Source organism: Vidua chalybeata, chromosome 5 (assembly GCF_026979565.1).
Source record: "Vidua chalybeata isolate OUT-0048 chromosome 5, bVidCha1 merged haplotype, whole genome shotgun sequence".
NCBI classification, from domain to species: domain Eukaryota; kingdom Metazoa; phylum Chordata; class Aves; order Passeriformes; family Viduidae; genus Vidua; species Vidua chalybeata.
In genome coordinates, this window is record NC_071534.1 from 36,876,873 (window position 1) to 36,900,784 (window position 23,912).

The 23,912-nt window shown below is 35.7% G+C and overlaps 1 protein-coding gene across 1 annotated transcript in view; it reads right to left on the reverse strand.

The window, feature by feature from the left end:
• TRHDE (thyrotropin releasing hormone degrading enzyme) overlaps nt 1-23,912 on the reverse strand; it is a 203,557-nt gene that overhangs the window by 108,257 nt on the left and 71,388 nt on the right. Inside the window, exons 4-5 of the mRNA XM_053943823.1 lie at nt 16,286-16,440; nt 10,470-10,583 (exon numbers count right to left, since the gene is read on the reverse strand). Of these exons, the coding sequence (XP_053799798.1) occupies nt 10,470-10,583; nt 16,286-16,440 (269 nt within the window). The remainder of the gene's footprint in view (nt 1-10,469; nt 10,584-16,285; nt 16,441-23,912) is intronic.

Here is a 23,912-nt window from a genome sequence, read left to right on the forward strand (position 1 = left end):
AATGTTCATGTATACTCTATGCATGTGCTGCACTCATTTGTACAGTACAACTAGATGGGGGTTTTTCAGCTGAGATATGACATGCCCTTAAAACTCCTCATATTGCATTCATGTAAATGTCTTTTATCCAAAACATTTTGTCAGGAAAGAAGAGCTCTATTTACTTACTGTTTCAAGTCACAAATAAATGCAAAGAGTGAATTAAAAATTACATAAGGATTAAATAAGCTTTTTCTTCTGAAATGACATCTCTCAAACTTTATCTAAATTATAACAATTCCTGAATCAATGTCAACCTACTGCCATGGTATAAAGAAACTCTGGGGAATGCTACATTTTTTTCAAAAGCCACCTTTATGTTGTTAGGTAAAATACACAATTAAATAATAAATTCTGTGCTTAATTTCTTGGGTGGCAAGGTTTAGGTACCAATGTGTTACTTTAAAGTATTTTTATAAGACAGCTGAAAGGCTCTTACAATGCTGATCTCCCTAGAAATAAACCTTTATGTTAAAACTCATTAGAGCATAAGAAATGTACCTTGAGCTGACTGCATATCCAGGCAATTAAAAACACAGGGTGCAGGAAAGCCAATTACCTACACACTCTTAGTGTTCTCATCTGGCTGCATGAAGTAAGGTTTGTAAAACAAAAAGTAATGTCTTTTTCATATCATTATTAATTTTCTCATGCATAAGCAGTTAGCAACTGTCCTTTTTAATGGGAAAAAAGGTGTAGAGAGAGAAACAATTATAATGACAGTCCTACTCAGGGGAAAACTGCTGAGGTGTAAAAATTGTAGCTATTTTGGTTACACTTCAGTCACATTTTTTATCAGTCAGTAATAGCCCCAGTTTCATCAAATGTATGATATGTAACACGTACAGGTGTGAACACACAGACCTGTCTCCAAATTCAGGTTTGGATCCCAAAGGACAAACAGTTGTGTGAGTGGATTGTTATTGTTTGGAATTAACTCATTAAAAGGACCTTGGATAATGAAAAATCAATACCTTAAATACAGAACCAGAATCAAGAAGATCAGCACATGGAAAACATAAAGTGAAGCTGCAAGAAGAAAACTAAGATACATATAAAAGGAACAGGCTACATTTTGTTTTTCTGTTTGTTTCTTTGGTTATGTCCTGAATGACTGAAAAGAACTTCAGTTTCATGATGATTTATCCAAGTTACCATAGTTGAAAAGTCTTCCTTTACCATAGCTGAAATTTAGGACGGACTGTCACACTGCAATACAAAAGGAATAGTTAGTATGCCTCCAAAAATGCAAACATACATTTTAGTCAGAATTAAGAAGGCTTTTGACCTATAAAGCTAAATTTCTTGAAATAAAAGGATTTCCATAACATTCACAGCCTTTCACTTTAGTATAAAGCCCCTGAGAGCAGATTGGAGAAGCAGACTCAAATATAACCCAAGGGAGGCACAGCTAGACTGCTGGTTGACAAGGGGCCTACACGCTGAAGAGGCAACAAGAAGCAGAAGTGCAGAAAGAAACTAAAACTGCCTTAATTATGTTGACGGAACACTACCTCAGCTCTTGAAGTCCTAATATCACATTAAGGGGAAAAGGTCAATACGTGTGACCAAACTGCTTACACTGATGGAAGAAGGGCTTTCTATTCCCTAGTTATTTTGCCCTGTGCATACAGTGGAACTGATCTGTTTTAACTGACACTACAAGAGTAAAGAAACACTCATGACAGAAATTGTAAAGGAAATCAATCATGGAATGTGCTTAATGAGACCAGCAAGCCGGCAACATGATAGGTGTCAGGTTTGCAGCTACACATTGAAACAATGACAAAATGCTGTTAAAAATGACCCTTTCCTGAGGGAGTTCAGCTGCAAGAAAAAAGGCAAAGACTGTGATCCACCTGTGAGGAAAAGAGGGCTTCAGGTGAATCTTGCAGCCTTGCTTGGAGAGTGTCAGCAGCCACATGCAAGTGCAACGCTAACACAGGGCCAGGGCTCTGAGCAGGAAGGGTATCACAGCAGCAGAAGGTGAGTCTGAAATAAGGATAGAGCTGCTTCTACACAAATTTGTGTCTCACTTTAAAGACAAAGAAGAAGCTCCTCTACTCCCTGTCTTCCTACTGCGCACTTGGAATCCCAACTCTCCATCTCTTTTCCTCAGAGCTTTCCTTGAGCTGTGTATAGTCCAAGTCTGAGACACCAGACCTGTGTTAAAAATAAAACACATGACAGTTTTATCTGGTTGCTCTCATTCTTTAGAATGCTTCCAGGTGTAGGGACTGAAGCGCTGTTATCAGATGAACACATCTTTAAAATATCTACATTTTCGGATTATTCCCAAACATCAGTGGTCTCTAGATTCAAGTATTTGTCTCTTCATAGGAATTATTTATCTCAATTTTCACCAGTAAGACCTTCTCTGCTTTGCACAAGATTTTCCTGAAAGACTTGTCCTTTTTCTGTGCTGTCTCCTCCCTAGCCAACATTCAAATTCACCTCGTCCTTGGGATAAAGAGAGACAGTGGCCACTCTTAATGTATAAATCTCCTGTACCTTCAAGAAGCATTTACCTTCAAGAAAAATGTATTTTGTATAACAGAATAATAATAATGTAATGGAAAGAGGTTGCTGCTGGTGATTTTAAAATATCATATGGAGGTATAATGTAAGAGTAAAAACATGACAATAACATATGTGACTTAGACAGTCACATAAAAATAATTTCTAAAAATTAATATGAAATGCCAGGGAAAAGAACTAAAATGAAAGAAAAAAAAAAGGAATTAAAGAAGCACCACACTGAAAGCCCAAACTGATAATTAGTACGCAAAAGAGATCAAAGGCCTCAATATTAAAGGCATTGCCTTTGTTCTGGGACAGCCATTTGAACACTTCATGGACTGCAAAATCTACATGAATAAAGCTTAACATTGGTGTGCAAATCTGAAAATTACTTTCCTGACAAATTTTCTGAAAATATCATCTCCACAAGAGCTTTAGTAGCCATCAAGAATACAAAGAAGATAAGTGATCTTTCATGCCTAAGAGAACAAGCATTTGCAAGACACAATATTTGGGTCTACAGGGAAAGTGCACCCTCGGGAAAAAGAAATAGGAGCAAGTTTTTAAAGCAACCAAAGAACACCAGCATATACACTACCAGCAGTTGAGTTCTAACAAAATATATTACAGGATAAAGCTTAAAAGACCAGAGGAATATAATCTATGAGGAAATCTACGATTTGGTAAAATATATTAAAGCCACATAAGATCCACTGAGAACCAAAATGAAGATCATTCTGTCTACATGCTTACAAATCCTAAGCTGTCATAGCACAGGAAGTCTCCTGAGTACTTGAAAATGACAGCAATGTTTCTTTCTTGCTTTTCCAATAGTAATCTTTTGTAAATACCTTGAGCAATTTAAAAACTGCTTTTTTTCTTTTTTTTTTTTAGATTATATCTCTGATGTGTGCTTCAGTTATGTGTATAATTTGCTGAAGGAGGCCTGCAACACATTCTACATTGATCACCTGTGAACATGTCACAGTTCCATATCTACCTTCATAACCTTCTTTTCTGCATTTTCTGTCAAAGACCTTGCAAAATTTTTGAGAAATTTTCACACTGACTGACAACAAGGCCGATTTCATTCTCCGAGATCATGTTTTGCCACCATATATGTAGTTGCCTGCACTGAAATAGAGTCATTAAGCAAACAGATGAACAGAGAGTTTTCCTCATGCATTTGTCTTCAGAGCATTTTAAAATATTAGCCAACAGAGTATGAAGCTTATCATCTAATTCAAACACCACAGAGGAAATCTGTAAAGGAAAATCACCTCAATTCAAGAAACAGTAAATAATACTTAAATGAAAAGTGGTTTTATTATGTGGTTGGCATACTAAGTCAACTTCCAGCAACCATGGTCAGAGGTTACCATTCATGAAAATACTTTTCAGGCATTGCACACCTAAACTATGCTTCAGCCTGAAAGTGATGAGATTCAGCAAGCTATGTCCTGAAGGTAGCAAAGATGTTTTGCAGACACACCAAAAATTACTTACCAGTTTGTGCTCCAAGTAACTGCACACTGCCACAACTTTAAAATAAAGTGGTAGCACATTCAGGACTGCTGAAAATTTGAGAAGCAGTCTTTCCGTTAAGAATGCCCTCAAAAATACTCTTTAAAAATAATACACTTAAAAATAAACTTTCCAACTGAATTTCCCATATCAACCATACTTCCTGATGAAATGCATATTCTTGTTTCAGCAGGGCAACCCTGTAATGAGTCCTTATTTTGAGGCAAAAGTTGCTGCAAAGTTTCTATCTCATCTTTACTGAAGATGAAGTGTCTACTGATTCAAAATTATATGAGTGAAGTCTTTTTCTGAAACTAAAGCTTCATCTAAACACTGAACCCAGAAGGTTTGAACTCACATTACTCCAAAGCTCTCATCATAATGTCATTTAAACCTGCTGTTTCAAGATGAGCAGAAAATGACACAAAACTAGGAGAGAGACTGACATTCTCCAAACCCGCACTTAATCTCTTGAATAAATGTTTCATCTCAATGCTGATCTTCACTTATGTCTGATCTCTAACTGTTAAGAGTTAACTACTTAAAGAATTCCTTATATTAATCTACTTTGCCAGAGCATTAAAAAAAATGCAAATCTGTCTTTAGGAAGAAAACATGGGAATGGAAATTCTTTTCTTAGTTATAAGCAAAATTTAGTATAACAATTTCTTACCTGGTATACTTAAAAAGGGCTAGTAATTAGAAAACAGAAGATTTTGCACCTTACCTTCACAATCTCTTTTTTCCTACCAAAGTCAATTATACACGAGATTCTAGTTAATTTTACACTGAAAGCTTCCTCCATAGTCAAGTTAAAACAAAAAATCTTACAAGGATTGACTTCACTGAGCAGTTACTGGAGGAAAAACACTCCATGTGGTATTAATTAAAGGCTTACTTTACACCATCATGGGGAGTGTTTAACCAAAAAAAGAAAAGATGAAAGTAGTTTTAAAAAACGAGATGCTGAATCTCTCTCCCTCAATGCTGAGCCAGCATGATATTTATGCTGGGTTAGAAGGATCAAGCAGGCTATAGCTCAGGTCTGAAATGCCAAAATAATAATGAAATAAATCAAAAAGGTCCATATCTTAAGTCAACTTCAAAACTTATAATGACTTTCTGGGTTTTCTATGAATCAAACAATGCCTTAGAAATCTTTACTGATGGAGGCAAACACATTAGGAGGCATGTGAGACAAAGGACATTAAAGATATGTGTGCGTCTAGTAGCTGAATTCACTCTTTATTCCAACCAAGTTAATGAGAAAGATGGGCAACTAAGATCATTTATCTATTTCTTACTTATTATGATATAGACATGTTGATACGGAATCTCATTATTATTTTCAACTGCCTGTAGTAATAGCAGGATTGTCCAGACTGTGGAACCTAATAGTGTAAAGGAAGCACAGCTCACTTAAGGAGCTTCTGTACCTTCTATACACGTACAAAGTTTTTAATTTAATAAGAAAAATTAATTTAAGATTTCACTTTTAAGAAAAATTCTGACAGATATTACCATCCTTAATTATAAAAGTAGTAAGCAAATAAGAAAGTAGGAAATCCTATCCCAAGGCATTAATGTATCAAGAATACATAGGATTCAAAGCTATTGCAGATGTGCTACACCTTGACTCAGCCAGTAAAGTTGTCAGCAAAGCTAACTTTTATACAATAAAGAAAAGAGAGTAGGCAGCTGGGCTTTGTGAAATGCTTTCTCAGCACCAAGCCAGGTACTGACTGCTGAAGTACTTGATGCTCATTTGATGGATGTAAGGGCAAATTACATGCCAGTAATTCCTGCTGTCATTGTCCTCAAAATCTACCCCAATGCCACAGACATTCAAGGACAAACATGATGGTTCCTTCTACCAGAAAATAAGGAGAGAAAAGATCAGTCAATAAATTCCTGGATCTGCAAGCCTCAGCTGAATTCCTTCCTTTACAAAGCCACATGAAAAGGACTTCAGGATACGAGAAAAACAAGCCAAGAGGAAGACAGAATATACAGCTGCAAACAGGCTTCTGAAAGGAAGAAGGTGAGCATGGTAGATGAGATAAGACAGAGCTCTGAAGTGGAAATTACCAGCATGGAGTTTTTCGCTGTAATTTTCTCTGATTCTAAAACTAGTAAAGGCCCCTTCCATAGACGTAAGATTACCTTGTATTGGTCACAAGATCTTACAGCTCAAAAACTCATATCCACCTGCGGTTGCTTTTTGATGGCATGGAGAGACAACCATATGGAAAGCCTCTAATAGAGAAATCTCACCTTTTTCTAAGTCATGAAATAGCAACAGCCAGGGAATTCACATGGAGATGACTATTCTGAGCACACATGATCAAGCAAAATTCTCTGATCTCAGAGGAACACTTTGCAAAGACAGCTTTCTTTTTAAAATCATCCTGACATCACAGAAACAGCTGTTCAAACTTCCCAGACCTTTAAGAATGAGATCTAGCAGTAAGAATTTGAGGTACTTCAGAATAAGAATTCGAAAAAACTCTTTATTTGGGGGACAGGCAAGGCAAGAGCCTGAAATGGGAAGAACGGTGAATTCCTTCCCATGGCAAATGTCTAATCACTGTATAGCAGAGAGAGCTTTCCTGCAAAATTAAACATAGCTTCACCTTCACAAGGTAAAAAGTAACATGCAGGGACTTCTTTTTCTAGCTAAAGGAAGGAAATTAGAAATTCTAGTTTTAATCTGAAGCAATTTAGCTTTGAAAAATGATATTAAGACAGTGGGATAACCATTAAGGACCTCAGCACAGAAAGCTCATCTTCCTGTTTTAAAACCATCAAAATTTCATTCCCTTCCTTGGGAAAGTTCTGATGTATTTTACATTATGGATAACGGACACCTCCATCAGAATGCCTCTTCATTCTCTTGTTCACCCGAAACTTTAATCACAGAATAATCTGAGTTGGAAGGGACCCACATGGATCATTGAGTCCAACTCTTGGCTCTGAACAGGACCATCACTAAGAGTCACACCGTGTGTCCAAGAGCACTGTCCAAACACTTCTTCAGCTCAGACAGGCTTGGTGCTGTGACCACTTCCCTGGGGAGCCTGTTCCAGTGCCCAACCACCCTCTGGGTGAAGAACCTTTTCCTAATACCTAGTCTCGACCTCCCCTGACACAACTTCAGGCCATTCCCTCAGGTCACTGGGCATCACAGGTCAGTGCCTGTCCCTCCTCTTCCCCTCATGAGGAAGTTGTAGATTGCCATGAGGTCCCCCCTCAGTCTGCTCTCCCCAGGCTGAACAGACCAAGTGACCTCAGGTAGAGGATCCAGGACATAAGGATAGTAAGGCTTTAATAAGGACTGGATTTCCTTTCTCATTAAGATTATGCAAGCATGATGAAGTATGGCAGTAAACACCTTCTGGACAACACAAGAAATTCCAGACATGTTGGAATGCTCAATAAAGTGTTGCAGCTCCATGGTAGTTGGAATTGTTATCCATTCATCTTTCCTGCTGTAAAAGAGTCTATGAGACAATTAAAGAAAAACTGATAAAATGAAAAATGGCAGGGGGAAGAAATATTTAAGAAAGCAAAAGAATCTACAGAAGAAGGAAAAGCCAAGAAATCGGTTTCAGACAAAAATCTTGGATCCCTGCTTTGTGCAGAATTTGGTGCTTTTGGTTTAAGTAATATTGGTGTGAACATGCCTAACAGACAGCTCTTCTCAAGAGTCTCAGGTTCAGCCATACCAAGGCTGTGAATGCCAGGTAAGATGGACACGAGAAATGCTCAGCTTTGCTAAAAGAGAAGCATCTTCAGAGAGTGATATCAAAACTTTAGTGGTTTGTAAGCCTTAATGGTGAAAGCTTACATGCCTGTAGCCTATAAATATCCAACAACTTAGAGAGGAAACTGTGGATAAATCCCATTTTTTTCAGATGCATCCATTGCCCAAGTTGCATTTCCAGACAAAGGTCCTTTTTCTGGAATGGACTACCAGTCTTCTACATTCATCCAAAACAGAATGTGACAAAAAGTCTTTAGTAAGCTAAAAATTTTGACATTTTAATCCATGGGCATCTTGAGCAAACCTTCAAGATTAACATTTCATAACTACAAGGGAAAGAAGTAGCTATCTAACTTTCCCAATTCTTTAGAAATAAAGAGGATTTTAGTTTATCACTATTTCCTAACACAAAGAACTGTGGTAACATACACCATACATTTTTTTTATTTATAATTCACAGGTATGAATTACTACTGACAAAACACCAACCAGAATGCTGGAATACTGCACTGTTTGGCCATCATGACAGAAAATAAGGTTTGTGGTTCTTGTTTTTGCAACATGTACTTCATCCTTCTCTTCTGAAAAACAGTAACTTGCTTGGAACAGTTTCTCTTTTTATACATGATCACCTCAATTTTTTCAAGTTTACAAACGTCAGTCAGTATGTTTAAACAGCAAATGCACTTTAAAACAATAACAAAATTTTGAGCAAGCCAAATTTCAGTAACTTTTACTTCCTCTTCCTACAATCTATGCAATCAACATGCTGAAACATGACAGTATTGATTCCTACTCTAGTAGTCTGCAAAAATATGAAGCATGTTTAACTCATTATGTGTTTCCTCTCATTCCATATCATTTAAATATGTCAATATGATCATTTTTATATCAAAGGCCAAAGATATCCAAGCCTTTATGAACAGTTTATGCCTCTCTTTTTTTTTTTATAATTTAAGGAAAAACTTGACAGATTAATACTTTTTCAGGCACAGCAGTATTACTGTAGTTAATTCTAATTTATTCAGCACATTTCTGATTTCCCAGTTTAACTGCCATCCCTTGTTCAATCCACTCTTCTTGCCTGTATTCTGCTAAGATGCCAAGATTTCACATGATGGGCATGTTATTTGCATAACAGTGAACATTATATTCATTCCACAGAAATTTCAAGCAAATATACTGTATTCCAAATGACTTCTTAAGCATAGTTATTCTGAATTTGTTAGACTGATTATGTGAAAAACAAATGACTGATGAATTGAAGATAAAATTCAGTGTATAAATGTTGTCATCTGTGACACTTCACTATGCTAAAATCACAAAAGGCCTGCCAGATTTCATTGCATTCATAATTAGAATCATTACATTGTAATTCAGGTTTCGTTCTTTATAAAGATGAATGGAATGAGTTTTAATATAGCCAAACCCAGGGAAACCCAACAAGCCTACCTATGCAAGACAGTTGTCTGTTCAAATAAAGGTTTGTTTTCCATTTCATAATGCAATTATATACCAAAATTGACGCCTGAAAGAAAAAATTAAAATACTACAAAGAATTCAAATTTCACAAGAAGCATAACAACCATTTTTTTTAGATTAGCTTTAACTCATAATTATAGCATCTTCATTTTATGGCACCAAAAGTTAATGGGGTAAGGATACTCAAGAAAGCACATAGAACTGGAAAAAAAATTCAGACGTTAGTTTTTAAGAGTTTAAGCAAAACATCCAAGCCTCAACAAATTTCTGTCAGACAATCATGATCTATAATAAATATTTTGCCACATAATTAAATATATAAGAGCACAAAAGGTTAGTAAACATAAGCATGCCTCCAAAGAACAGTAAAATCTCTATAGGAACCTTCAAGATGGTCTCATATATGATTTTCTTGTACTGAGGTCTCATCGCTCTTATTTGGCTTATAAATATAATATAGCTAGACTACAGCAATTCATATAAATTGGGATCTGTCTAGGTACAATATGATATAACAGAAGGACTCCAAAATAATGTCCCAGAATGTAATTCCCAGTTCCCTCAGAGAGCTCCAGTATCTGCACACTGGTTGAAAAAGCATGTCCCACTGTGTATGGCTAGAAACCATACCAAAACATAACTTCTCAAATTATGTAACCTGTTAATTTAGCATTTACTCTGGATATCCTAATAATAATACAAGATAAAAAGAGTATATTTAGGGAGAGAAGAACAGAATACTGTAAGAAAAAATATGCTCAGTTTCATAGAATGTTTTAGCCAAACACTGCTTTCCAATTTATTCTGTGGATGAAATTCAATGTTCTCAATGTTTTAAAAAATAGTCCATGTTAAATCATAACTGCTTTAATCCAAAATATTTCTAAGCAGAGACAGTAGCTATTTTATTACCGGGTTACGATAGACATGACAGTATTTCTTTTGCAATAAATTGCAAATTACGCTTTTGCAATGCTGTCAAATTATTTCACACTTAGCGATTTTGCTTCATTCGGCATCTGATACTTGCATGCATCATTTGGTATTTTTCAGCAGTCCTTGTTTATAACAGAAGCAGGAGTCTAACAGCAGAGCAACTTTTCTGTGCAGTCTCCACATTAACAAAATAGAACTGACTTACCATGTTCCACCCTGGGTAGAGGTAGTCTGTCCCAACAAACTCAAAATAGTGAGCAAAACCTTCTTTCAACCACACATCCTCCCACCAAACTGGAGTCACAAGGTCACCAAACCACTGGAAAAACAAAAAGTTCACATGAAGAACTTTAACAACCTTTAGAAAACCATGTTTGTTCACCCAGACAAACACATTTTCCACACGTATTAATAAAACAGTAGTATTTACCATGCACTGAAATTCACTAACTATATTTTTCCTGTGCTAATTAATGCAACATTACAGGATGCACAAGTTAATGAAGTAAAACATTAGAAAAGAACAAGCAGGGCAAAAGAAGCATTGAGGACAGTATTCACAGTGTCAACTTTAGTTTTCTGAAGTAGATGCTCACCTAGGTTTAACAGACTAACATACACACTGGACAGAAAAACACTTCTAACTCAAGTAATCTGATCCATTACATGGAAATTTCATGATGCATAGTGTGAATATCGAAAAACGTATATGAGAATGGGAACACATTCTCCACCTCAGACCTAAATTTTAGCATTTCTTTCTCCCCACTCTCTGCCCACGAAGATCTAGAATACTACCAGTGCTCCTCTCCTTGGCAGGTTTCTTAAAGAAAGCAGCTGTACACAACAATGCCAGCTCTCTGTGGGTAGGACTCAGAAGCCTAAAAGCAGGTAGTTGATGCCATTTAGAGAAGATATTAGGGTATGTGAGATACCCACAAATGCCTAGGAAATTTCATACATGACTTAAAGGACATGTGCAGCCTTCACAAACAGCAACCAGAAGCAAAGGTATCTGAAACGGCACAGCCCACCTGTGTATATTCAAAGGAACCCTACATGAGCTGCCTGCCTTTCCCATTTCCTCCAGATGATTCTTCAACATTCCCACTGACTTCAATCTAATTTAGCAAGGACAGAAATCTCAAGGATAACTACAGTCCATAAACTCCACAAGTAAATAAAGATCATCAGCTGAAAAGAGGAGAAGGGTCTTGCGGATGCAACAGGGTCTGAGCTGACAGCAAGAACACAACCATTGCATACTCTGCTCACAGATTATACCTCAACAAACACAAATTCATAGGAAACCAGACGTCATATATTGATCTGCTGATTGATGTCCTCGTTTAAATGATTATTTAAATTATTTAAATGTTTGTAATTGTGTAACCTGAATAATATTACATCAGTGGTAAGAACAGAAACATCAACAGTATTACGAAAACCTATTTCATACTCTCTGTAGCCTCTCTTCTGCCAAACAAATACCAAAACTTTGTTTAAGTAACATTATCTGCCAATTTTCTTAGTTTTGATAACTAAGTATCTAGAGGGAAAGTCTCAGGTCAGAGCAGAGGAACTGATGCTGAACTGTAATGAGAGTGAGGAATGAATGAAAGCAGTTTGGCCCATAAGCAGTTTCATTTCATGACAGCTGGCTTGTTTGAAGGCTTTGTCTGGGACCTGAATGAAAGATGTCACTTGTGTGCATGTCTCTGTGGAGTGAGAATGACACCACAGAAGGATCAATGCTGCAATGAGGATCCATAGTGATGTGAACACTAATGCTTCAAAGAACAGACTAGCAAGCAAAGACCAGACTAGCTGGAAGATTATCAGACAGCCACATAAGGTTCAGCAAACAGAATTCAAATGAAAAAAATTAAGAAAAACATGGCAATGAATGTCACTGACAATCACCTTAAGAATTTAGAGAGAAAAGATGAGGTTGCTAAAGGTCATATTCATACACTGTGTGAAGCTAAACTTAATGCACACTCAGTGTGCACAATACAGCTGAAGGCCATCAATAAATTAACTCTCTACAAGGCCACTAAACATAGATACTGATCTTAAGAACATTTAATTAAAAAGACAAGTAAATGCTGGAAATATATTCATATAGCTTATGCATTTTCAGAATTTAAAACAATAAAATGAATGTAACTTTCATACACCAAGAAGTATGGAAGTTAAATTCATACTAGAGTAGTTGCTTAAATGATTTCTAATGACTAAACATAACAGCATAGAGTTTTTTCCTGAATTGCAGGAGTACTACTGAACAAATATGAAACCAGTGGTAAAATTGTCATTTAGAACTATGACTAGCCAGAGAGATGTAAAAAAATAAAGGTTGTAAAGTTCATAATACCTTGTCCTGTAATTTGAATTAATAACATTAATTTATGGTGCTACAAAAGAGAATTTCTTCTACGCCTTTGTGAGTTTTCTGGATTCATTCATTAATGATACAATTAAGACAATTCGTTTAATTATCCACCTAAAGGAAGAAATGTTTTAAAGGCATTAAACCAGTATGTGATATCAATATGACAATGTAGGGAATTTGCTTAACTAGTTTTGAACAGTATCAGAGAGAGTTATGGATGTCAGAGACAGAGCAGTACCCAGAGGCTGTAAGCAAGAAAGCCAAATTTCCTAGCAGAAAGGTGCTATTATCTTCCTAGGTGTTACATGTCTCAAAGGAAAACTGTAATTAAAGCATGTAATTTCTTTAAGTAATTATTTATTTATTTGTGTATTTGACTATAGGCTCTATCTGCCTGGAGCAAAGATATTGAAATGTATCGATCACATAAATTTCTCTTCTCCCTCAGGTATTATGTTCAACTTGATATGCAAAAAGTACTTAATTTACAGATACGCTGAAAGGACACTCTTTTCTATATGTTTTTTTTACAGATTATTAAAAAAAAAAGATTTAGAAGTTTTTAATTTTCTTTCTGCTTTCATGCTTCTGTAACTCAATCTGTCACACCAAGTTTTGTGCTCAGGTGGGAAAACTATCACAAAAAATCATGATGCATAAATTCAAATTATTCTTTCTTCAAAGGCTATAGGTGGAACTCATCTATGAGATGCAAATAAAACTGATTACTACCTTTAAATAATTATTTTAATAAAATATGGTAATTACTTCAAGCTACCAAATGAAGCTGGTAGAAATACATGTGTTTTGAGCAACTCATGTTTTGGAACTTGGAGGACAAGCTTTTATGCAAAAACACTCGTATGACCAAATTTTTTTTTTTTAATTAAATAAACAAAATATTCTGAAAGAACACTCAAGCTGAAATATCAAAAAATAGCACCCTACAAAATTCCTGGACCAGAACTACTGAAGTAACATTCATGCATCTCCCCCAAAACATGTACCTAAAATACCTGGTCAAACATGAAAAGTCAGCTGTGAAGAAACTGGACATGAAATCCTTTCTTACACACTTTTTACTTGTATTTTAGCAACCACTGAATTTGTCTTTTTGCAGCGCTGTCTCTCATTTTCCATCTGTCCTGAGCACTGTGCTCAAGCATTAATACAGAGCAGGTTTGGTAATTACAATTTTTAAACAGTCAAATCTAAAGGCAATAATCTGGGATTTTTAATATTAATCTGATTTCTCCAATCTTGGAAACAACATTAGGAAAGAAATTGCTGTGTTACTCTAAGTAACAAAGCTCTCATACAGATCAGTTTACTACATGTTCAGATATGTTCCATAGATCTTGAAGTCATGCGTTTAAAGTTGGGGAAATTGGACACAATTCTTTAAAAAAAGAAAAAAACCCACACATATTTTAGAAGAGTTTCATTTTCCCTTCCCTGAAATCTTTAAAAAATAATCAATAAATAAAAAATAAAACTGGCAATGTGGATTCCAGTTTTGCTTGCACCAGAGAGAATTTGGTTAATTCTTGTTATCCTATGTGTAAAAATAATTGAAGGGGAAGAATATTCATATGTCACCACAGGCTAACAGGTGATATGACACACAGCAAAAGACAATGAAAAATGCAATTAATAACAATTAAACAGCAGAGGCAAGAGATCCTGGACCCAACCTGGTCTCAGTTCAGTACATTTTCAACTAAGACAGTATTGTTTTGAGTTCCTTGAGGGGCTTCTGAGTAAGGTAAGATAAAGACAGAAAAAAGGGCTAAATAAAGACAATGTGATGGAAGTGCTAGACAGTGGTTTTTATGTTGTATTTTTTGAGTGTTTCTCCCTTTAAACTTTACTTGCAGGTGAATAATCCATATTCTGTGTGACTCAATTCTGCACCAAAAAGTAGAAAAAATGCTTCTTTAACTTCAATTTTTACAATCTTGTCAGCTATCCAGTGAAATAGCTGAGCAAATACCTAATCTGCATGGCACCAAAACAGAAACAGCAGCAACAGGAATAAAGGAAGCTACTTTAATTAAGCAAACAGCACTGGAAGTAGTATCAACATGGACACCAAGTAAACTTCCTCATCTGCTATTTTAAGGTAACTTAAATGCATATCATATGATCATATTATGACCATATTTCTACCTTAAAATAAATTCTGCTAAAGCTTTTGCCCACTTCATGATCCTCTTAAAATTCCCAGAACAATGTAAAAAGGCTTCAGTATCTATAAGAATCAAATAAACAAACTTGGCCAGTTACTGATGTGATAATTGCCCATATCTGAAGTACAAATTGCTCTGGAAGCAGAGAAAATTATCAAAGCAGTACAAAGAATAACTGGACGTAATGATACGACTTCAGAAACCAAGACTTAAGCTGAACACTAGGAAAAAGTTACTTACTATCAGATTTAATCACAAGCTTTTAAGGGAAGCTATATAACCCTGTAATCAGGAGCACAGAACCTGGCACTACGAACACATCACATGGAAAAACCTAATACTCACAGGAGCTGGGACCTGATGACCTAAAGAATGTATGATTCCTAAGGCACTGTAATTTTTCTAGCTGAACTGTGTACTATTCTATTGCACTGCACAGTGAAGAGCTTATAGCAAAATCAGATGATAACATCAAGATCAAACTAGCAGTAACTTTCAATAAAAATTTCATGTTTTAGTTGAGGACTTCATATTCATCAACCAATTTAATGTGAAATACAAACATGAACCAAACATTATTTTCAGGTTCATCTCCCAAAACACCATTTCAATGCCTTCCCTTTACAGGGTACTTTTTATTTGCAGAAAGTGTTAAGAATTTGCATTGCCTTTAAAGAATACTGTGTAAATTCACAGATGTAAGCCATGGTGATTACACAGTAGGATTTCATTCATTTTAACCTGAAGGCTATGATTATGCCTCTTATGAGTGTAAAAAAGCGTTTCCTGCCCCTGCAGCAAATTTCTTCAATAACATTTGCATTCAATTCAATATTACTAACACTTGTAATGTGTTTAGCTTGAGATAAGAAGATGGGAAAAATGTGAAATAAATTGTAATATTGGTTTATTATTTTAAGTTTTCTTATTGACACAATGGTTTCTGTACACATAAAGACTTGCTTATCCTCTGTTAGTGAATAGAGAGGGTCAATACCTGGGAAAAAAAAACTGGGAAAAAATGAGAAGAAAAAGAAAATGGATATATGTATATACAACAGAAGACAAAGACTACTACCAAATTGACTTCAGACAAAACATTTTTTGACATGAACATGAAACTTAGCATGAATCTGCTATCAACATGTTTATTCTACATATCACTAACAAATACACCGACACATGAACACACAGAATATACTGCTACAGAAGACAGGGAAGCTGCTCATTGCTACCAATTTTCTCTTCTATCCCAATTTTGAGTCTTCACAGTTTCTGTATTGGGAGGGATGTGTCTTACAGACCTCCATGTTATATGGATGCCAGTTACAACAGAAATCACAACCATCTATATATACAGTACAAATTCATTTTCAGTTCTGAAAAGGAGCGCATGGTTTCTGACATTAAGATCAAATACACAAACACCTTTAATACCTGATGACATAGCTCATGTACAATGACCATGGTGACATCCAATAGGTATAAAATAGAAGAAATGCTTGGATCTAGCAGTATCCTTTGCTCCACGAAAACACTGAGTCCCCAGTTTTCCATAGCAGCATATGGATGCTTAGGCACAGCCAACAGATCTAGAAATAGAAAAAATATATGTTAACTCCTTGTGGGAGCAACTATGCTGAAGAGCTATTTTAAGGACCATAAATCACCACTAGAAGTATTTTCAATAAGATACATGGGAAAAAAAAAAGCTCTCTAGTAATATTTTGTAGGAAATATTAGTAAAATATTCATTTTTATCTTATGCCACTATCTGCTCACAAATGATTACCATGTTATTGATGTAACACAGTACTTAGTATTTCTAATAAAGCTTTTTATACACAATCCAGCTTATTTACAACACCTTGTTGATTTACTTCTGGGTTTGATACTGGTTCGTATGTTTACCATATCAGCACAGTAACACAGACTATCACTATAAGTATTTTTTATCTTTTCATTAAAGCAACTCCTTTATGAACATCTTATACATCTAATTGTATGTAATGACTGACATTTAGGGGTGCACTGAAGAAATGTTTCATAACATCAAGAAAAATGGAAAACTTCAGAATCCCCAGCTCTTAAAAGACATCTTTCAGGGTGCACTGTTGCTAGCCCACATCCTCTGGGAGCAAGACTGCTGACAGCCACCTCTCAGCCCTGCCAGCTGGAACAATGGAACCATATGCAACTTAGGGAACTTTACTTCAGTTTTGTATTTATTAAGTGAGAAAATATTAGGAACAAGATGGGATGGTCCTTCATCAAGTAAAAAAAAAAAGTACCAAGGAATCTCTCCCAGTGCCATAAGGCTGAACAACTCAATACTACAATACATGTCTTAGAAAAATATTACTGCACAAGGTGAAAAGGAACTAAGTTGACTACCAGCCTGGAAAGAAATCTAAAATTACAGTAAATTTCCATAGGTTCAATATAGGTTCATAAATTAACCAAAACACAATTCTGTTTCATGGCAAAAATATCTGAAAGAGCCCAGAAATAACCTGTTTGTCTATCTGAAGCCCAGTACAACCCGTGTACAAATCAGAGAGCATGTTGGAAGCTACAATGTGACATCAGCATAGTGCTCCCTCCAGTCAAACTAATTAGCCTGACTTCTCAATTAATTAGCCTGGCTGCCACACTCCTCTCTCATTTGCCTCTACTACTTCTGCTTTCAAAGCTAGTTCATTGGCAGTTATCACAAGTCTGTCTAGGTGGTCCTTCACTGGGTGACTTCCTAACATGAACAAGAGAAATTCTGACCTAATTATTCTAAATAATATTATAAATTGTATTACAGCACGAACACCTCTCCTAGGTTTGTCTGGTTTGGCTTGCCAATGTGTGCACTGGAATTGGCTTGGAGAACAAACAGACTGCAGAAGCCCTGCTCCAAGATTCAAAGGAAGTTGCCACTGAAATACTGGGAAATGAGAATTTGGGTATATTCTGGCATTCCTAAAAAGGGCCTGCTTCAAGAAGCATAAAAATGCCAGCCTCCTAGTGAATTCATGGCAAGTCTAGCAGCTACTTCCAAATACATGCAGAAAATATCCAAATCACAGAGACACACTTCAAATGGTAAAGAATAAATATTTTATAGAAAAGCAAACATTAGATCATGAGCCTAAATAAAGAAAATAAAGAAAAATCCAAAACATGTTGTTCAAGATTAGGCATATGAGTAAATTTAAAACTACACACTTTCCTTTTCTTCTTCAATTGAAGCTTGAACTGTACAATTGTTTTAGAATAACTGCAATTTTTTATAAATGACATGCAAAATTAAAAGCTCCTGTCTCCTATACAAAGAAGGACTAGGGGTGGGGAAAAAAAAAAGACACAAATATTACCAGGCAGAGTCACTGAAGTTAATGGCAAGTTTTCATTAACATTAAACAGGGGTCTCTCCCATTCTCAACTCTGTAAGGAAAGCCGTAACTTCTCTTACACCAATTAAACTTTACTCCAAAAGGTGTCATCCGAAGATGAATACTGTTCTTATTTACCCCAATTAAGTTTCCAGCACTTCCCTTCAAACACAGAACAGAACAAGCACAAAAGTAAAACCAGGTCCCTATTTTTCATTGATGTTTTCATCTCTTTATTCTCCTTTGGGTTCATTTGTACTACTGTAACTATTTGTTCATTTAGTCTTTCTTTCCAGTCAAAATGGATAGATTCTATCAGTGTCATCCAGTAATAAACTGGAATAACTCTTGTGGAACTGGTAAACAAGGGTGAGGTCTCACGCTAAACACATTTATAAACTAATTACAGACTGTCTTTCACTATTTGTGTCGTTGTTTTTGCTTTTCTGGTTTGGAGTGATACTTTACAGCACTGACACACCAACAAAACCTTCCGATCTGATGGACAGATAACTGCCTTGCAGGAAGGCAGCCACAGAGGGATATTTTAAATCACTTTCATCCAACACAGCCTCATTTCTCTGCAAGCCTGAAAAGTCCTTTCATGCACCGGCAACTGCTGAAAGGGCTTTTCTGAAAAGAGGAAACAAAACATATTAGATAACCCTGTCAGTTTCCAGAATTGTAATCCCTGCAGGTGACATGAGCTTACCAATAATGTTGAGTGAATATGAGCACACTACCATTTCCTAGTACAGGGACTGATACACTACACTTTAATGCCAAAGAGACTTTCTTAATCTCCACTGACTGACAGAATGGTCTCTGAAAATACTCACCATCACGATTTTTTTTTGCTTCTTATTGTCCACATCTAAATTCTGAATATCCAAGTCTCAATGTTAATTTTTCAGTGGCTGGTCTTGGATAGCTTCAAAAATTTCTACTACCTTTAAATAACATTCCAAACACATCTAGTTTTGTGGTAAAAGACACAGTAATCTGTATCTATCTCTGGGGAGTAATAAATGCTTGATTTCAGAGGAACAATGTGTGATGTTCAAATCTCAACATGAGAATTTATATTTCCCTGTTTATCACACCATTAGAGCCCTGACCAAGGTATCCTGTGATCCTGGAGGTGACATCTGTTAAGGTTTTAGTGTCATTTTTAAGGAGTAAGGTACAAAGGGAGGAGTGATAATGCACATTTTGATGGAAATATCATTCACACCTATTACTGCATGAAAGTGTTCTGCACTAACTGCAAAATGGGAACTACTGCATATCTAACAGCTTGTGTACACGCTACATCCAGTCACTCTGCACACCATTTAATTAAATTCTTTGTAAAGCACTTGTGAATGTTTGATTATGTGGATATTGCTGGGGAAATAGAAATGTGTGTTATTGAGAGAATAATATCCTCATGCGTCATAAAACTGTTACTTGAGATTTCCTGATACAGCAGTGCAGAGTCCCATGTAGTGCTGGAATAATAAAGGGTCTCTACCTCCTGGCCTTCACAGAGACTAAATTCATGACCAACAAGTAAAAATTATACATCTAAAATAAAATCACAAGACAAAAATGTGTTGGAGCTTCACACTAACATGCTACACTGGTACAATTATTTGAATACAGGGACAGTATTTGGATTTGATTAATAGATTTAATAGATTTTTTAAAAATTATTTCCGTTTGACTTTCATGAAAAAGAAATTAAGTTACAAAAATTGTACATAGCTCAACAGCTTGTTTTATTTCCAAACATTTAATTAAGGCATCATCATAACTATGTGAGCTTACATCAAAATATAATCCTCTGACATTATCAGCAAGTTATCATCATACTGCAAAATAGAAATTAGCAATTTCACACCTAACATGGCATTTTTTTCCACAAAGAAAATACACATTTGATGGGGTTTTTTTTAGCTATGAACTTAGTATCTGTGTAATTTGCATAAATGATACTGTTTTTCAATCTTTGCCACTCAGTCATGGTATCTTCTAGGTTCTGTTAAAAAACATTATACTCCCCAAAGCACAAACTGTCTTACTTTAAATGACAGCAAGGTTAGAACAGAAGAGGATTAAATGCAAAAAGATCCAGCTCTCTCATGAATCTGCAGGGCCTTTCCCCCCCCGCCTTTACCATCCTACTCTCTTGCAAACATCAAAGCATCTTCTTCATCACAGTGATTCTACTACATTTAACCACCTCCATTTGAAGCTGGACAAGGATATTGCACACATGCATACATCCTCACTATAAATATGAGCGCGTGGATAAACACCAACAGGCATCCCCATTTACTAACATTATGCATTGCAATCTTATTTGTTTTAGCTGCTGGTTGTAATGTAACCAAGGGCTAGATACTCCAGAACATATGACAGTATTAAATTTCTAATACTCATGGTGGAAGTTAAAAAGCACTACGGCAGAAAAAAAAACTTGATGTATGAATTATTTCTGCACATTTTCTGTTAGCACACAGAAGTCTCCCGAATAAATATCTGAGACCCTTGAAACACTGCAAGTTGTAAATGAGAACAGAGTAAGAGACAAGAATTTTCTGTCAAGCATCTTTACACATACATTTTCCTTAATAAACCCAGGAGCCATGCAGGTATAAACTGTTCACTCCATGAACTCCACGTTTTTTCCTTATAATCGCTACTTTTATTACAAAATATGACACTACAAAAATAATTTGAATTTATCTATGTGCCTCTCACAATGTTATTTTCATTCATTTCTTCAGAAACTTTCTTCAGGATATTGGTGCAGGTATCTTGCTCCCAGTATTTCCACTTTTTTGACAACAAATTCAACAAGTTAAGAGGAAGCACAGACTAGTATCAGTTTATTTAGGTCATGCCATAAGTATGTTTTTTGCCCTCTCCTAGTACTGCATAATGCAATCAATAGCTTTATTAAATCTCTCTAAAGGTCTTGTGCAATTTCCTAAATGAATGCTACTGTACCAGTAGGGAAAAAAAAAAAAAAAAAAAAAAAAAAAAAAAAAAAAAAAAACTGTTTACCAGAAGGGTGCCTATTTCTTCCACTCAGATTCCTTAATCAAAATAATTTGTTTTACTAAGTGGAAGATGCTTTTCTGTAGCACAATACCATTTCATGATTTATACAGATTTTAAGGAACAAGCCAAATACAAAAAGTGACAGATCTCATTAAAAAACATGAAGTCAAACAGTAGTTATTGTAAGAAATGTTCAAATTTTCTACTGATAAAGAACTACTGATAATGGTACTTATAAGAAATACCTAAATTAGCTGCTGACATTTTTTTTCCCCCTGCACTGTTTGATTAATATATGTCAAAGAAGTTTGTTCTGGAAAACCAAGTGACTTTAAATACTTTCATCCCCTTAAAATGATATGAGGGTGAGAGAGGAGGCAAGCAGGGGAATGACACAATGGGATGACACACCAAAAAAACCAAACATCCCAGGGTTGGTAAAAGCTCTCTCAGGCCAATGTTTACCTTGAGACACTTTGAAACACCCTATTTTCAGAAAATACTACATGCATGTTTCCTGAAAACTAAATCAATTCAGTATTTCACTTTTGGCAGTTAGGACCTAAATACCCTAAATTAGCTGTCTTTAAACTGAATAATATTGTTGTGTCTTATCTCAGTACATGTGAAGTATTCAAATGCACAGAAGCCACAATAACGTGGATGACACCCCACAGGAAATTTTCAATGAATGTTTCTGTTCAGCCAAATGCTTATTCTGGCACCCATCAGTTTTCATCTCCAGGACTACACCACCACTACCCTTCTGTAAGCTTGACATGGACGCTGGCCTGCGGAGTTAATGCAAAGGTCTAAAACTGTTTGCTGTTATTCTGGTCAAATCAAATGGCTTGTTGCAGACCCTGAGGAGAAATCACTACCACACAGCAGTTTATTGCTGGGTTTTTTATTGCTTCTTATTGCTGTACAAAGTATTACCTAACATTAGCTGACAAACAAAGGATGGATTCTCAGAATATTTGATACGTATAGCAGATGTTTAATGCAATGTGAATATTAAAGGATCCAAGAGGGAAAAAAATGTGGGAGAGAAAACTGGGGAGGGTAAGGAGAGAGAATATGCAGAAACACAGAAAGAAAAACTGGTATGTTTTCAAGCAACTGAGCCTTGACACTGGGTGATAGCTAGTTTATAGTTTAAGAAAATAAAATAGAAATCTGTTGATTTTATTTGACATGGATATTATTAAATTTCTTTCCATTTTGATACCCCCAGTCCATAGATCATTGCTTTGTTATTTCAAAGTACATCAAATGATTCAATGTTAAAATGAAAAATGAATGCAATCGCCCATTGAGGATGAATTGTGCATCATCTAGGTTATATCGATCTGCACAGGAGCAATGCCTTTGTTTTAAAATAATGGCCTGGACAGGTCATTATGAACAGTATCAAACAAGGAAAAAAATCTTTCACAAAGTTTATTTATAAACTTTTTTTCTTAGTTACAGCCTTATGCGGGAATTCAAACAGGAAGCTGTATGGCTCAAACCAGGACACAGACTGAAATGAGCTAAGGTTTCTGTTACTCCAGGTACCAGGGGTAGTACTGTATATGCATCCTCTAGAGGATATAAACAATAAACAAACAGAGAAAATACATTCCAACTCTCAACACCAAAATATCCAGAGAGAGGAAAAAACAGGAAATACTTTTGTTGCCTTCATAAATACTGTTTCTAATGTAAATACTAGGAGCACTGACATGATGGAAAATTGCCAACAGCCATTTTCCTACCACCAGAGTTAATAGAGCATGAGGATTCTATGGTTGAAAACAACACAACACTGATTACTGAGCACTATCAGTATGAATGCTGCTGCAAAGAAAATGATCAAGTGCCACTGCCATATTCCTTCTCTTTGCTGCAAAATCAAGGTGCAGGTACACAGAAAACTCCAGAATTCAATTCTACTTGACAGTAGTAATGAGATTTTTTTTTTTTCATCTGGCACACATTAAACTGATTTGCACCACAGTAATAAAGAGATGAATGTCTGCATAAGTACAACATTCTATATACCAAGATTTACCTTTTTTATGTTTGCTTTAAAGTGAGATCACATTCACAGGTGATGGGCACAGTTAAACAGGGAAAGCAGAAATAGGAATTTTGCAGACAGACAGTTATTTAGCATTAGCAGTATCTTATATTTCACCTGGATATAAAATTACAATGTACCTAATCATATTCACTACATCTGAAGGCAATGTTTTTGTGAGGACTGTATCTATTTATATTCTGTTCCAGAGTAAGATGAAGAAATGCAAATGGACTGTAGTGGATAGCTCCTGAGATACTCTTTTTAGATCTTGCTCTGTATCCTAAGTCCTAGAATAGAGTTTATCTTACATTCTTATGCAAATCCTTTCAATATAGTAGATCGGGATAAAACTTTACTATCTTAACACTAAAAATAGTTATCTGTTCATCACTTTGTTTATTAAATTATTTTAATAAAAGAATTAGTATCTTTCTATGACATATCACAATAAAACCCCATCATCTTGAATTTTAAAAAACACAAATAACAGAGGACTCAGTTTGTCCTCATGCAAGTCCAAACTCTCTCCCTTCCCACTCATACCTAAGGATGCAACCATATAAAC